Source organism: Medicago sativa, chromosome 1 (assembly GCF_051527215.1).
Source record: "Medicago sativa cultivar Bolivia chromosome 1, Bolivia_mono, whole genome shotgun sequence".
Classification (NCBI taxonomy): Eukaryota; Viridiplantae; Streptophyta; class Magnoliopsida; order Fabales; family Fabaceae; genus Medicago; species Medicago sativa.
The window spans coordinates 87,482,511-87,493,674 of NC_140749.1; the positions used below are offsets into that span (position 1 = coordinate 87,482,511).

At 31.5% G+C, this 11,164-nt stretch overlaps 2 protein-coding genes across 2 annotated transcripts; one reads left to right on the forward strand and one right to left on the reverse strand.

Moving 5' to 3' along the window:
* Window positions 1-1,844: 1,844 nt before the first annotated feature.
* LOC146958692 (peroxisomal adenine nucleotide carrier 1-like) lies at window positions 1,845-5,025 on the forward strand. Its single transcript, XM_085740226.1, has 5 exons — window positions 1,845-2,162; window positions 3,046-3,277; window positions 3,705-3,851; window positions 3,965-4,125; window positions 4,384-5,025. The coding sequence occupies exons 1-5, from the start codon at window positions 2,020-2,022 to the stop codon at window positions 4,661-4,663; spliced, it is 963 nt and encodes a 320-aa protein (XP_085596352.1). The 5' UTR covers window positions 1,845-2,019; the 3' UTR covers window positions 4,664-5,025.
* Window positions 4,963-6,483, reverse strand: LOC146958693 (putative GPI-anchored protein At3g06035). Its single transcript, XM_085740227.1, has 2 exons — window positions 6,306-6,483; window positions 4,963-5,753 (listed from the first exon to the last, which is right to left on the reverse strand). The coding sequence occupies exons 1-2, from the start codon at window positions 6,394-6,396 to the stop codon at window positions 5,245-5,247; spliced, it is 600 nt and encodes a 199-aa protein (XP_085596353.1). The 5' UTR covers window positions 6,397-6,483; the 3' UTR covers window positions 4,963-5,244.
* Window positions 6,484-11,164: the final 4,681 nt, after the last annotated feature.

Consider the following 11,164-nt stretch of genomic DNA (forward strand, 5'->3'; position numbering starts at 1 on the left):
ATTGCTGCATTTTAGAAGGAATTTGTTAGTTTAAATTGGTGCGCTGCATTTTAGATGGAATTTGTTAGGTTAAATTGCTGCTAATCTAATGCAGAATTTTAGAGGGAAATTATTAGGTTAAGTTGCTGCAGACCTAATAAAATTAATAAATAAGGATAAAAAAGGCATGAAATTGGTGGGCATGAAATTGGTGCTATGCATTTTTTTAGATGGAATTTGTTATGTTAAATAATTGCAAACCTAAAAGTGTAGAAAATATTTGATTCAAAAAAAAAGGAGGATAGGAATGAAATTTGTTAGGTTAAAAAATAAGGATTCGGCTGGCCAAAATTATAGCAAACTTGATATGTTAAATAATTGCAAACCTAAAAGTGTAGAAAATATTTGATTCAAAAAAAAAGGAGGATAGGAATGAAATTTGTTAGGTTAAAAAATAAGGATTCGGCTGGCCAAAATTATAGCAAACTTGATAAAAAAATCCGGCTGGCATTAAGTAAGATGATTAATGGCTAAAATTGAATGGTGCCTAAATGTGCAAGATCCAATAGCTCAGAAAAGTGGAGGGAAAAATGGGGGGAAAATATTAGGGCAATAATAGCTTGAGGGGTTAAGCTTTAGTAAGTTAGGGTAGAAAATATTTGCTTCATAAAAAAAAAAAGGCAAGAGGATAGGATTAAAATTGGTGCGATGCATTTTTTTAGATGGAATTTGTTATGTTAAATAATTGCAAACCTAAAAGTGTAGAAAATATTTGATTAAAAAAAAGGAGGATATGAATGAAATTTGTTAGGTTAAAAAATAAGGATTCGACCGGCCAAAATTATAGCAAACTTGATAACAAAATTCAGCTGGCATTAAGTAAGATGATCAATGGCTAAAATTGAATGGCGCCTAAATGTGCAAGATCCAATGGCTCAGAAAAGTGGAGGGAAAAATGTGGGGAAAATATTAGGGCAACAATAGCTTGAGGGGTTAAGCTTTAGTAAGTTAGGGTAGAAAATATTTGCTTCATAAAAAAAAAAAGGCAAGATGATAGGAATAAAATTGGTGCGATGCATTTTTTTTAGATGGAATTTGTTATGTTAAATAATTGCAAACCTAAAAGTGTAGAAAATATTTGATTCAAAAAAAAAAAGGAGGATATGAATGAAATTTGTTAGGTTAAAAAATAAGGATTCGGCTGGCCAAAATTATAGCAAACTTGATAACAAAATTCGGCTGGCATTAAGTAAGATGATCAATGGCTAAAATTGAATGGCGCCTAAATGTGCAAGATCCAATGGCTCAGAAAAGTGGAGGGAAAAATTTGGGGAAAATATTAGGGCAACAATAGCTTGAGGGGTTAAGCTTTAGTAAGTTAGGGTATAAAATATTTGCTTCATAAAAAAAAAATGCAAGATGATAGGAATAAAATTGGTGCGATGCATTTTTTTAGATGAAATTTGTTATGTTAAATAATTGCAAACCTAAAAGTGTAGAAAATATTTGATTAAAAAAAAAAGGAGGATATGAATGAAATTTGTTAGGTTAAAAAATAAGGATTCGGCTGGCCAAAATAATAGCAAACTTGATAACAAAATTCGGCTGACATTAAGTAAGATGATCAATGGCTAAAATTGAATGACGCCTAAATGTGCAAGATCCAATGGCTCAGAAAAGTGGAGGGAAAAATGGGGGGAAAAAAATTAGGTTTAGGGTTAGCTTTACGGGTTAAGCTTTAATAAATAAGATTATGAAAATAAATTAATAAACAAATAAAAAGAAGAAGAAAAAACTAAAGTTTTATAATTAGGGAAGGAAAGAAAACGATAAAATCCGATAAATTTCAATTCCCAAAAAGATGCCTAACTAACTCTTAACTCATAAGGTGGAAGCTCTCTCGCCATGACCATGAGGATTCAATTCATCCAATTATCGTGCCTCACTTCCCGTTTCAAATCACAAATAATTCCAAACTTTATGTCTTGTTAATTACACCTACTCTATTCATTCTTCGTTAATTCCAATATTTCTGATAAAATGCAACTTGATCTTGAATCATTGTCTGAAGCTACTTCTGGGGCTATTGGATCCCTTGTTAGCACCACCGTCTTGTATCCACTTGATACTTGTAAAACCAAATATCAAGCTGAAGTTCAAGCCAGCCATCAAAGAAAATACAGGTTATTTTCCTTTTATTGGGTCCAAATTGATTATTGGCTAATTATAATTCATGAAACAATTTAGGTTAAGTGTGTGTTTGGAATAGAGACTCCTGTTTGTATTTGGTAAAAAAATTGAGCAAAACAAGCATGAAATTGTGTGTGTAGTTATAATTTCTTCAAAACACTATCAAGTATTGTTCAGTGGAGGAAAACAAATGATAATGTCGGTGTTTGGATTGCTTTAAGAACATCTTGTATTTGGGTTGGCATCAGCGCAGCACGTGTTTGGGAGAGCTTATGAAAATAGCTTATGTATGTCAATAAGCTCTTTTTAGCTTATCACAATAACTACTCTAGGATAGATTAGTTTATGAAAACATCTTACAGTTTATATGAAATCAATTTCAGCATATGTAAATAAATGAGCTTTTTGTATTATCTATAAGCTTATCAATGTAGTTTATGAAAAAAACAGGTTTTGAAGATATAATTTGTGTTGGTGAAAAATTATAAATTAACATAAAAAGCTTATTTATTTGCATAAGCTATTTTTCATATGCTCAAAAATAAGCCAATACAAACGGATGTATGTCAATAAGCTCTTTTCAGCTTATCACAATAACTACTCCAGGATAGTTTACGAAAACATCTTACAGTTTAGGTGAAAACAATTTAACCACATTTTCTCTTTAATTGTAGAAATAGCTTATGCATAAGCATTTATTGAGTAATCGTTTTATTATGTTTTTTTTATCTATCCAAACGCACACGATGCCAAATGGTAATGATAACATTCAAATCGCCAATATTACAAGTTTTCTTTTGCTTTTATCATATTGTTTTATTGTGGCAAGATTAGCAAGGAAGTTGAGAGTAACTGTTGTTGCTCTATCTTATGTAGGAGAATTTCTGATGTTTTATGGGAAGCAATTTCTAAACGTCAGGTGCTTTCATTGTACCAAGGCTTGGGGACAAAAAATGTCCAATCCTTCATTTCGTCGTTTATTTATTTCTATGGTTATAGCTACTTTAAGAGACTATATTTGGAAAAAAGTGGAAACAAGAACATTGGAACAGCAGCAAACTTGATTGCCGCTACTATGTCCGGCGTCTGTACAATACTAATAACACAGGCAAGTCAAAGTTATTTTTTTTCAAAGACAAATTACTGTTAGTGACATACTTATTTGTGATATGGTTGTTATTATTTGCTGAAAGATCATACATCCCTAAATTAACTTGAAATTAAGTTTATCAAAGGGTAATTTCCGTCCTGCAAACATGACATTAATTGAAAAGTACAATATTTGGCATTTCGTGTATACTGAGACTTACTCGATCTTTAGCAGAACTAGGTACGGTTTCTAGTTTCAAATCATAGCACAACATCCTTGTCTAAAAAAAACGCGGTCGGGTTAACTAATGTTGTATGTTAAGTACATATATAATAAAATCTGCAAAGAAAACAAATTGGTCACTAATTAATGCAATGTACTGTCCAAACTCATTATTTCCTTGCTGTTAGGTGCATAATCTTCAGTAATATCTGCTATTTTACAGCCCTTAGATACAGCATCCTCAAGGATGCAGACAAGTGAATTTGGAAAATCCAAGGGACTCTGGCAGACCTTATCAGAGGGTACCTGGAGTGATGCATTTGATGGTCTTGCCATATCTATTCTTTTAACAACAAACCCATCTATTCAGGTATCACTCTTTAAATATCAATGATTCAATAAAACTTAGAGAGAATCAATTATTCCAGATTAGGTTACACTATATGACTTTACGTACTCAGACAGATTTTTATCCTCCAATAGTATACTGCATTCGATCAGCTGAAACACAGACTACTAAAGGGCAAGATGAGCAAGAAAACCGATGCAAAGTCATCCCCGGAATCACTTTCTGCTTTCTCTGCTTTTATGTTGGGTGCAGTTTCAAAATGTGCTGCTACATGCTTGACATACCCAGCTATCAGGTGGATTATCAACCTAAATTATTTATCTCTAGATTTTGTATCTGTGTTAATATACAGATTTTGGGTTTCTACAGATCCATGATTCCAGTTAATAGTAAAATTCAAAAGGAAGAAAAATGAAATAATTAAATTTTTTCACAGATCTGTGGTTTCTGCAGATGTATCTTGGGAAAAATAAGCATTACGATACATTGTCTTTTACTTTGTTTACACTATATTTTCCACATGCTGATGAAAGATGTTTTGAATTTCCAATAGGTGTAAAGTCACTATTCAGGCAGCTGATTCATATGATAACAAGAGTACAGAAGCTGAAAAGAAGGCGCAGAGGACAATCTCTGGAGCACTCTATACTATTTGGAAAAGAGAAGGCCTCTTGGGATTTTTCAATGGATTGCAGGCACAGATATTGAAAACTGTTCTCAGCTCTGCATTACTTCTGATGGTAAAGGAGAAGATCACAAAGTCGACATGGATTCTGATGCTCATCATTGGAAGATACTTCTCTGCCAATCCCCCCAAATTGAAAGCATCTTGAATTTGTGATGAATAGATTATAAATAATATCTCATTTAAGCATATGCAAAAATTGGCTTTGTTTGCTATGGAGGTAAAAGAGCGGCAGATGCATTGAACGTAAGTGTTGCTGGCGGTTAAGATCGTGTTTCTAAAATAAGGATGCGACAAATGAAAATTCAAATATTGGTTTCTTCCTCTTCTGATAATATGATTTTCTGTCATCAAGGTTCAGCCTTGACGTAGACTTGCTATTGCAGTAGCCTTTTTTTTAGTAGTTTTGTATTGTTATGCACTTCCAATCATTTGGCGAATGCTGAATTTCCAAGTTAAAAAATGATATTATTGATAACAATGACAACAATAACAACCCTTTGGGAACAACACTCTCCTATTTTTCTTACTTTACATTCAATAGACAATAACATTATGAAACAATAGTAACACGAGGATCTCTCAATTTTCTACTAGAGAAAAAAAAAACAATTATCTTTATTATTTCCATTTTAACATTCAAGTAAAACCTTTGTATGGTAGCATTCGGTTTCTGACTGGTAACAAAATTGCATCAATGAAGCACTGTCAATAGCCATCCTCTAGGTATCATAACAGGAAAATTTTGCCAGCTAACAAGAGAATTGAGCAATAAATCATTCCAACTTTGGAAATCAAATTGGCAGCATTAGAACTATAGGGGGCAAAGTTTCCTGTTGGAGTGTCAGTGGTCAAGACAACGACAATCCAGTTATCTTCTGAGCCAATACCAATTCCTGTATACTGTGTGTCGTTGAGATTCTGTGAGTAGAGAGATTTCGTGAAGTTAGTGAGGACGAGGCTTGAAGCTAGGCCAGGAACACAGGCAGGCATAACAGCTCCATCCTTTGTATCAGAAATAGCCAATTGACATTTAGCTAAAAGGTTTGGGTAGTTGGAGAATTGAGGTTCAGTACCTGGTACTGTATTAGCACCTGTGGTATTTGTACATGGTTGATTCTTGAATTGGTCAGCTATTTTATCAGCAAGGCAATCTGCATTTTTATTTTTTGTGAGAGATTTCAAGTTTAATGATGCTCGATACTTGTTGATACCCTGATAAAGATTATCTCTCTCATCTGCAGAAAAAACATTGAACAGGGTAAGTGTAGTGTAATGGTTTCAGCTTCATTGTGTATATGGCTGTGAATGTGCATGTGTGCCAGAAAAAGGTCACAACTGAGATTGTCAGTGAACAAAATGATTTGGTTCATTATTATTTAATACATGCTGCTATTAGTCAACTAACTTTCTAATTGAGTAATGCACAGATGACAGGACTGTCCAGTGAATGTTTTAAGAGGCATTTTTACTGTTAAAATATATGATGTGTTCATCGCAGTCGCGAGATTAGGGTTGTTTGATGAAAGATCGAACAACTCACATTATTGTCTTAGCTTTGATTTGCTAAGCTTGAAATGAGTCATGGGATCTTCATCCAATGACATTAATTAATCTCATGAATGCAATGACAACGTCATCCAATGACATTAATCTCATGAATGCAATGACAACGTCATATTGTGACTGCAGTAGATACAAATTCTGAATTTTGACCAATTCAAAATATGGTCTAAGACAATGCAAATGATCAAATCATTACAAAATTTACGATCAGTTAATATACTCACCGTCATCACATTTAACTGGATATTTCATCAAGAGAATAACACATGAAGAAGAAAGAATCCAGAAGAATAGAGAGAACTTGGGCAACACCATTTTTTTTTTTTTTTTGAAGCTGAGTTATACCAGAGGAACTTGAATTGTGCTAGCTGGTGCTTTTAGAGGAAGAGACTTCCACAGCATAAAAACATTTACCACTTTTGGATTCTATATGTGGGTGTTACCTAAGTTTGCTTGTACTGGGGGCTTTACCATTTCTTGAAGCATAAGCTAGACATCATACTGACACTGATGGGGACATTGCAACGGTTAGAAATGACAACGTTTTTAGGCCATGTTTCAGTGTCAGGTATAAGTTTGGTTCTGAGGATAGCTGTTCCAAAGTCTCTTTCTTGCATGCCATGTCTCTTTCTTTTTTTTTTTCCTTTTTGACAGATGGAAGAAGAAACTATCTTAAACCTCTAATCACAGAAAACATCTTATAGCAAACAATATTTTTAAAAAATTAAAAACACTTCACCTTTGAAATAAAAATTCGATATCCATTTTATTAGTGTCTGAGGTAGAAATGTTTTACACGTTAACAATATAAATATCCTTAAAAAAAATTTGATGCACCGAAGTGTAATCTTTAATGCGAAATTTCATAAAAGTCAAGGAGAGATTGACGGACACTAATATGTATTGTTCGTTTTTCTATTGTGCATAATTGTATATATTATTGTATTTGGTATTTTTTTTCAACATTTACCACTCTCAAGTACTTTTTTCAACATTTACCACTCTCAAGTACTTTTGGTGAATAAGAAGAAGAGAAACAATTCTCTTTATGGTGTAGAATGCTTCTTCTTTTTTGAATAAGAAATTGTTCATAGCAGGATTGTACCTACTTTAATGAGATGTAGTAACCATTTTCTTTGTTATACGGTTTACCTGTTTTGCCCAGTAGTAGTGGCTGATTGGTCACCTATCATGAGCGTCTTTCCTTTCATTCGCGCATGTGCGTCCTAGTAGGGGTAGCACTTTAGTGCCATTAATGACACCGTACCATTAAATCTGGGCCATATAAACACATTGTCATTGCATCTGGGTCACACAACACATCTATCTTGGTGCCATTAATGGCCCAGATTTAATGGCACGGTGCCATTAATGGCACCAAAGTGCTGCCCGTCCTAGTAGTGACTAAAGGGAGTATACATTCTTGAATGGACCCATTTTATAATATATTTTTAAAGTTTGACGTTAAACAAATTATAAAATAAGTGAGAGTACATGCGTGGCCCGCTTAGACCATCTACAATGGGGAGTCCTTCCCCTATTAAGCATCATTGTTAATAGGCACCTCCTTTGGGGAATCAATGAATATGGTGCTTATAAAGGTGGGTGCTTTTATAGGCACCCTCTCTCTTATTATTCATGGGTCCCACATGTACAATTAATTCTATTTTTTAATATATTTAATTATTGTATTATTTTGATATTAAAAAATAATTATATAATAGTTGAATAATTATATAATAGTTGTAAAATATAATTATGCAATTTATCATCATTCGTTTTATATTGTTTTTGCAAGTTTTAACTTTTTCTTGAATTATTAACAAAAATAAAATAAAAATGTTCGTTTTTTTATTAATTTATAATTAAATTACTTCAATATTTTAAAATTATATAATTATGAATGAGTATATAAATTATGGTTAAAATGTAATGATATAGAGTTATTGCTGGGACCAAATTAGTAATTATTTTGAGGTGCTGGGTTGGAGAGATCGGGTGCTTATTAAGTATTAATTATAAAATGAGTAACGTGTACAGTCGGGACTCGTTTAAGCACCCAAATGGGGTGCTGCATTGTGGATGGTCTTAGACATCTAAATAGAGGAGTTCAGTCTTAGCATAAATGATATTTGTACAACCATTTTTTAACAACTCTCTTTTATACTTTGTCATGATAGTTGTAAAAAATAGTTGTTTAAATATCACTACTCCAGTTTTAGATGCTCTAACTAATACTTTGTGCATTACTCCATTTTTTTTAGAGGATGTGCATTCCTTCATGTTATAATTTTTTAATTTGTATTGAAATGCTTAATAGTATACTACTTTTTCTTCCGATAATACTCATAACTTAATCTATTATATTTACAATTTTATAATATTATATTTAAATTTTTGACATACAATAGAAACAATATTGAAAATTATAAAAACAAAATGTTTATTTTGATTTTTATAGGCATAATAGAAAAGGGACACATTAGTTTTTTTTAGGGAGAAAAGGGACATTGGTGATTGTTCATGCCAGTTCGTGATGATAAATATGCATATGAAATTAATGGGAATACTTGTGTGCCATAGTTTCTTGGTGCCATTGGTGACATAGGTTATTTTAGATGAGAGAGAATGATTAAAATAAATTATTTAGATGAGAGAAAATGAGTTGTTAAGAGAGAGATAAAAACAAAGTTTGCTATGTCACCAATGACACCAAAAAACTATGACACCCAAGTGCTACCCGAAATTAATATGGATAATTTCTACAATCCTACGTCTTTTCTAAAATTTGTCTGAAAGAGTCTAATGAAATAGAGATAAAGATTCTAAAAAAAATTATTATGGTAGAATGGACAAAGAAATAGAGCTATTTCTTATATTTTCGGTTCAAAGTAGTATTAATTTTTTTTTTTTTTTTTATGTTTTAAGAGTAGTAGTAGTAGTAATATATGTAGTAGTTTTATAGAATGAGGATCCATTTTGGTCTATGATAAAATGTGCAAGGGACAAATTAGACTTGGACAAAAATAATGACCCTATTTAGCAGTGGCGGAGCCAGGATTTTTATAAAGCCCGGGTGAAAAAAAATTTGCTATACATTTATAGGGGTTTACATAAGAAATTGCAAGCAAATAATAAAAAATTTAAAGAAATTGCCCAATTTATAGGGGTTTATATAAGAAATTCAAGGAGATTTACATAAGAAATTGCAAAAAATTTGGGCCGGAGCCCGGGTGAGTGTCCGGGCTCGCCGGACCTTAGAACCGCCCCTGCTATTTAGTCTAATACCAAATTAAATCTAGACAATTTAGTCCCTCTATCAAAATGTTTTTTCAATTGGGTTTTTTTCTTCCTTTTTGAACTGTGATTGGTCATATGTGATAATTTAGTCGGCTTATTGATGGTCACGTGTATTGTTTAAAAAAATGGGGACATTTAGGTCCCTACAAAATTTTGGGGATAATTATATCCCCATAAAATTTTAAAAAGTGAAATTAGTCATTATTTTTTTTATTTCAACACAACAAAAAAAAATAGAAACAAATGTAGTTTGTTAAAGTTTAAGGGACCAAATTGGTATTTGTTTAAGAAAGAAAAACTTATTTAACCCTTTTTGTTTTATTTTGCTTTCTCTCTTTTTTCTTCTTCTTTTTTTAGGGACTAATTTGTCCCCTTAGAAAATTCATTTAATTTAACGTTGCCGCTTAACTGATATTGTTAATGCCACATGATCAAATTAACAGTATCCATCATAGGTTCAATGATAGAAAATGATTTAGTGCCTAAGTTGTCTCGGTTCAATTTGTAAATGACTAAATAGGGTCTTCATGTTTGTTGAGAACTAATTTGGCCTCTAAACATTGTGTCGGGGACAATTATCAACTTTTACATAGAAAATACCTTTTAGTCAAAAAAGGAAACAATTAACGAGTTTTACATGAAAAATACTTTTTAAAGTTTCAATGTGTTAAAGAAACAATTTCCAAGATAATATATATATATATATATATATATATATATATATATATATATATATATATATTCTATTTTAGACTTCTTTAAGAGCATGTGTTAGCATTTTTTTATATATTGGAAGTAATTATTTCTCGTATTATGTATGTAGGTTTAATTCAGTTGTTAGGAACATTCCATTATACTTTCTGCAATCACTATTTTAAGCAAAAAATAAATTTTTATATTCATTAGATAATTAATGTATATGGTTTATAGATCATATACATCGATTATTCTAAAAACACAAAGATCATGTAAAAACACATATACATTGATTATTCAATGAATCTAAAAAAATCACTTTTTACTTTTAATAATGACAGAATGGAATATATACATTGATCAGAATTCGAATTTCAAATTCCTCACTTATTTATGTTCTCGTATTTTATAAAAAATAAAGATTATTATTTCTCTAAAAAAATGATTTAGGTTTTCTTTTTTATAAAATGTTAGTTGCTACTAATAGGTTACCACCATCTTCTCCAAATATAAAGACCATGTTGAAAAGGAAAAAAATTGTTCCTTTTTATAAGATTTATTTGGTATTTTCAACAATATTAATTATTTGTTTACCAAAATACTTCTATGTTATAAAATATCAACACTGTAGGGATGGGAATAGGCCAGGCCGACCTATAGGGGCCTACGGCCTATCCTACGACAGGTCAGGCCAGACTTTTTTCTTAAATAGAGAAGGCCTAGGCTTTTTTTTAAGCTTATTTAGCTTAAAAGGCCAGGCCAAAAGCCTCTCAAAAAGCCTCTTAAGCCTATTAGGCCGTCCTATTTAAGTAATATGAATAATATTGTTTATTATTATATTATATTTTATACTTTGAATTAAAATATAAATTTGTAAACTTTTTCAATAATTTGAGTTTTATTAGTATACATTAATTTTTTGCATATATAAATGTATTATTATAAACTAGAATAGAAATATGATACAATATATAGTCGAATTCACTAAAACCTCGTGTTGATTATCAAAAGAGAGTTTAATCTAATTGAACTATTAGTTCGCTAGTCCATTTAAACTTAGATCACATTGCTTACTTAAAGATGTTCA